Source organism: Otolemur garnettii, unplaced genomic scaffold, assembly GCF_000181295.1.
Source record: "Otolemur garnettii isolate 467f Iridium unplaced genomic scaffold, OtoGar3 scaffold00147, whole genome shotgun sequence".
NCBI lineage: Eukaryota > Metazoa > Chordata > Mammalia > Primates > Galagidae > Otolemur > Otolemur garnettii.
The window spans coordinates 869,441-874,806 of record NW_003852542.1 but is presented as its reverse complement, the minus strand read 5'-3'; the positions used below and the strand labels follow the sequence as shown (position 1 = coordinate 874,806).

Sequence of the window (5,366 nt, the reverse complement as noted above, 5' to 3'; positions counted from 1 at the left end):
GGATGGTTTGAGTCATGGGGGGACAGATCCCTCATGAATGGCTTTATGCCATTCTTGTGGTAGTGAGTTCTTATTCTATTAGTTCCCATGAGAGCTGGTTATTTTAAAAAGAATGTGGCATTTGCCCCTCGTTTCCTTTCTCAGCTTATGATCTCTGTATATATCAGCTCCCCTTCACCTTCCACCACGAGTGGGAACAGCTTGAGTCCTCACCAGATGCAAGTACTGGTACCATGCTCCTTCTGCAATTTGCAGGACTGTGAGTCAAATAAACATCTGTTTAAAAATAAATTACCCAGCCTCAGGTATTCCTTTATAGCAACACAAAATAGGGTAATTTATAATAAAGAGAGGTTTACTTGGCACATGGTTTGGAGGCTGGGAAGTCCAAGGCATAGCAGCAGCTTCTGGAGAGGGCTTTTATACTGCATTCTAACATGCAGAAAAGTACAAGAGCAAGGGAGCCCATGTGAGAGAGGCAAAACACGAGGAACAACCTTGGTTTGTAACCAGCCACTCTTGCCCTAACTAATCCTGTCCTGAGAGAGAGAACTCACTCCCAAGAAAGGCATTAATCCCTCTTAATCACTTTATAATCACGTATTAAAGATCCCACCTCCCAATTCTAGCACACTGGGGACTTAATTTCTAATACATGAATTCTGAGGACACACTGAAGCCAAAGCAAGTAGAGAAACAGTTCTCCAAGGAGACACTGGCACGCCATTATAGGAAGATGGACTCTGGGCCTTCCCGGGCACACTGGCTGGCTCTTCTTGTTTGCAGTGTCTCTGACCCTCAAGACATGCAGCTGCTGATCCCTGGGCCAGGAACCCCTTTCGTCCAGATCTTGGCCCCTGATTCTTCCCCGAGAGGCCTTCTTAGATCCCCCCTCCGAATTGCTCACCCAGCCATTCTCTTGCATGTCATAGATTTACTGTTATCTAATGGAGGCTGATCTGTGGCATCTAGTGAGATCAAGGAAAGCTTCATGGAGAAGGTGTTCCTTAAAGAGGGTGGTGTTTTTTATTATGGTATATATATGACATAACATTTACTATTTTAACCATTTTTTTAAACTATGTGTAGAAAGATAGCCATTTTTAAGTGTACAGTTCAGTGGTATCAAGTACATTCACAGTGTAGTGCAACCATCATCATAATCCATTTCCAGGACATTGTCATCTTCCTAACTAAAACTCCACACCTGTTAAATAATAACACCCCATTATTTCTTCCCCTCAGCCTCCAGCCACCGCCATTTTACTTTCTGTCTCTATGAATTTGACTTCTCTGTGTAAGTGGAATCATATAATATTTGTCTTTTTGTGACTAATTTATTTCACTTAGCATAATGTCTTCAAGGTTTATCCTTGTTGTAGCATGTATCAGAATTTCCTTCATGTTCACTCATCTTGTTTTTCCTTTCTTTTTTGAGATAGAGTCTTACTTTGTCAGCATCGGTAGAATGCTGTGGCATCATGGCTCACAGCAACATCAAACCCTTGGGGTCAAGAGATCCTCTTGCCTCAGCCTCCCAAGTAGTGGGGACTACAGGTGCCCACCACAATGTTTGGCTAGTTTTAGAGACTGGGTCTCACTTTTTTGCTCAGGCTGGTCTTGAACTTCTGAGCTCAAGCAATCCACTCCCCTCAGCCTCCCAGAGGGTTAAGAATTTCTTTCCTTTTCAAAGCTGAATAATATTCCACCGTGTGTACAGACCACATTTTGGTGGGCAGTTGGGTTGTTTCCACATTATAGCTATAGTGAAAGATACTGCTATGAACACTGGTGTACAGGTATCAGTTTTAGTCCCTGTTGTCAATTCTTTTTGATTTATAACCAGAAGTGGAATTCTAGATCATATGGTAACTTTGGATCATATGGTTTTCATTTTTCCACATATTCATCCACTCTTACTATTTTTTGTGTGTGATTATAATCACCAGTGAATATGAAAAAGGGTAGAATTTCAACAATTTTGAGCCAGGCTTGTTCGTAACCTGGAGTGGCTATGCTATCAGGTGGATTCAGCTACTCACAGTCTGATGTCATAAACCATATGGGCTTCTTTCTGTTTACCTCCCTCTCCTGAAAACAGATCGATTCTGTGAAGTTTTGGAAAGCACCTGCTCCCGGTACCTTCAAAGCTTCATGTTGGCTTCAGAGGCTCACTGAAAGGGGGCTAGCCAGGCACAGGGAAGCTGGCATGTAGGCAGCCTGACCTGCCATCCACCTCACAATGATGGGGGCCTATGACCAAAATAGCCTCTAACACCCAGGTCAGGGTTCATCTCACAGACAGGTGTGGTGGTAGGACACCGCAGCAGGACTCTTCATGTGTCAGGGGCACCTGGAAGTGGGAGGGCAGGAGCGTCGTCGCGCCTTGGCAGAAGGAGGGGTAGGCTCTGTCCACACTGACGCTTGTCTCTAATCCTAAGATAGAAGCTATCTGTGCCCCCCAAAGAAGAGGACATACAGGCTAGTTGAGGTTTGGTCACTGCCCTCTGGGCCACAGCCTGCTGCAGGGAGTGAGGCTCAGGGCAGGTTCCCCGGGAATGCACTGAAGCACTCATCAGGAACCGAGGGGTCCATGCACACAAGGGCACTGAGGCCTCCCCTCAGGGCTGGGGGTGAGGGTGGGGTTGAACCTAAAAGGTGTTATTGTTCAACTGAGCATACCTCACAATTACATTGACAGCTTGCAATGGGTCATGATGGGAGGATTTGAACCACAGAAATTGGCAGATGCTATAAACCCAGGGTTTATTTTCCTCCAAAAGTGGTTGTTAAATATTTTCCAGCACATCACTTGCCTGGAGAGGAGATTTACCTGTCTGAAAGGTAAATCTGATCTTTTAAACAGCCCTAAATTCCTCTTGAGTCCTGCTCCAGCTCCTTTGAACCAGGGTCCCTGTCCACCAGCCCATTCGTCCCTCGTGTCACAACCACTCCCTGGATGATCTAAGTTATGTGTGAGGTAGGAGCCCAGGGAAGGTGGGAATGGGCTTAGGGGGCATGGCTATGGGGATGGTGGCTATCTCCCAGGCTATGGCAGAGCAGGGCTAAATAAACAACTTGTCTGCGTTTAGGTCCTTTGCCATGGCAGGTGTGGTGTACCCCAGACAGGTGAGTGATGTGGGTTTCTGTGTCCTGTGACATCTCAGGATGGGATAGCCTTAGTAAGCAGCCACAGGGGAGGGCTGAGTTCTTTGAGGTTCCCTCTGGTCATCAGTCTTGAATGATTTTGTTTCTGCAACAGAGTAAAATTAAGGCATCCACAGTGTGCTGGGCACTGTCTGGACATTGGGGCTGAAAGATGCCTAAAATAAGGTCCTGATGTCTTGTGCTTCATTAAATCAATTACAACACATCTGAATAGGTGCCGTGGTAGAGGGATGTGAAACATGCTATGAAAGCAGAGGAGAAAGGACTAGCTTTGGGGGAGGTGGAATATACAAGGGTGGGAGAGATGTTTGGGGGAAGTGACATTATTTGGAGTCTTGGAGGATACATAGGAGTTTGCTAGTCTGTGAAGAGGGCAACCAGTGTCCCCATCAGATAAGAGCATTGCCAGGCCTGTGTGAGAGGGAAGAAGTGAGGTTGGAGTACAGTGGGCAGGGAGGAGGTGGGATGGGAAAGGCAGCAGAAACCAGATCAGTAAGGGCTCTGAATTTCTGTCCCCCAAATTGGACTTTTTCCCAACAAACAATGAGAAACCATTGAATGGCTTTAAGTGGTAGAATGACAAGGCAGGATCTCTTGTTTTGTATTCTTTGTCCTTTAGGCCCCGGTGGATCTAGACATATATCAAAGCTCCTACATGATCGACTACAAGCCCTACGGGAAGCACAAATATTCCAGGATCTCACCGCAAGAGGTAGGCAGGCCGGCAGATCCTGCCATCTAATCACCAGTCCAGGGAAATCATCTTTATTTCATCTTCATTATGAATGTGGACACTGGACACTTATTTAGAACAAAATCCAAAACCAGGAAACTTGACTCAGAGGTCGTGTGTGTGTGTGTACATGAGTGCATGTATATGTATATTTTAAAATTACGTCAAATATGTCATATGTATATGCAAAAGATTGTAAATAGTATACTTGACAGTTGAAATAAAATGGATAAAAACACACACCAGTGTACCCATTATCAGCCAACTTAAAGCTTAGCATATTCACAGTGCCTTTGAGGCTCCTGGGCAACCACCCCTCCAAAATTCGTTCCCTCACTTCCAAAGGTAGGCAATATTCTGAATTTGGGTTTAAAATATTAATATGTTTAATGTTTTTCTAAAAAGTAATTTCATCCTGTATGAATGCACTCCTTCAAACAAATTGTTTAATTTTGCCTTCTTAAACTTTACCGTGTACTGAATTTGTATTCTTCCATAGCTTTTGGTTTTTGCTAACCAGTACGGCATGCTGTTCAGTTTCTGCTATATTGTATACCATTGCTTAAAGATTCATCAGTGCATTTGTCCCTTTTCCTATTGGTGAACATTTGGGATACTTGCTTTTTCCTACTCTTTCCTACTCCCAAATGCTACAATGAAAATGGAACACATCTAATGTGTAAGACTTTATTCATCCCAGGAGTAGAATTGCTTGTCCTAAGGTATTAGGTAAAATCACTCTTTTCCAAAGTGGTTAGACCAAGTTACATTATTACCTACAAACAAATGGTCACTTCTGATGCTCTGTAATTTTGCCATTACGTGGGATTGTTGTTTTTGTTGTTGTTTGTTCGTTTTTGAGACAGGGCCCCACTTTGTTGCCAGGATTAGAGTACAGTGGTGTGATCACAGTTCATTACAACCTCAAACTCTTGGACTCAAGTGATCTTTGTGCCACAGGCTTTCAAGTAGCTGGCACTACAGGTGTGAGCCACTACACCTCATTTTTCTTTTCTTTTCTTTTCTTTTCTTTTTTTTTTTTTTTTGAGACAGAGTCTCACTTTGTCTCCTTCTCTCCCCTGGTAGAGTGCTATGTCATCATAGCTCACAGCAACCTCAGTCTCTGGGGCACAAGATATTCTCCTGCCTCAGCCTCCCAAGTAGCTGGGACTATAGGCGCCTACCACAATGCTTGGCTAATTTTTGAAATGGGGGTCTCACTCTAGCTCAGGCTGGTCTCAAACTCATGAGCTCGGATGATCTGCCTGCCTTGGCTTCCCAGAGTGCTGGGATTACAGGTGTGAGCCACCACACTCAGCTAATTTTTCTATTTTTTATAGCATTGGGGTCTCACTTTGTTGCTCAGACTGGTCTCAAACTCCTGGCCCTCAAGTGATCCTTTCACCTTGGCCTCCCAAAGTGGTATGGCAGCAGGTTTAAGCTGTAATACCTGGCTAGATATTTT

At 44.4% G+C, this 5,366-nt stretch overlaps 1 protein-coding gene across 1 annotated transcript in view; it reads left to right on the top strand.

Moving 5' to 3' along the window:
* Nucleotides 1-3,102: 3,102 nt before the first annotated feature.
* The window catches only part of TEX37 (testis expressed 37), a 4,111-nt gene continuing 1,847 nt past the window's right edge, over nucleotides 3,103-5,366 (top strand). The window contains exons 1-2 of the mRNA XM_003799227.1: nucleotides 3,103-3,129; nucleotides 3,788-3,880. Coding sequence (XP_003799275.1) covers nucleotides 3,103-3,129; nucleotides 3,788-3,880 — 120 coding nt within the window. The remainder of the gene's footprint in view (nucleotides 3,130-3,787; nucleotides 3,881-5,366) is intronic.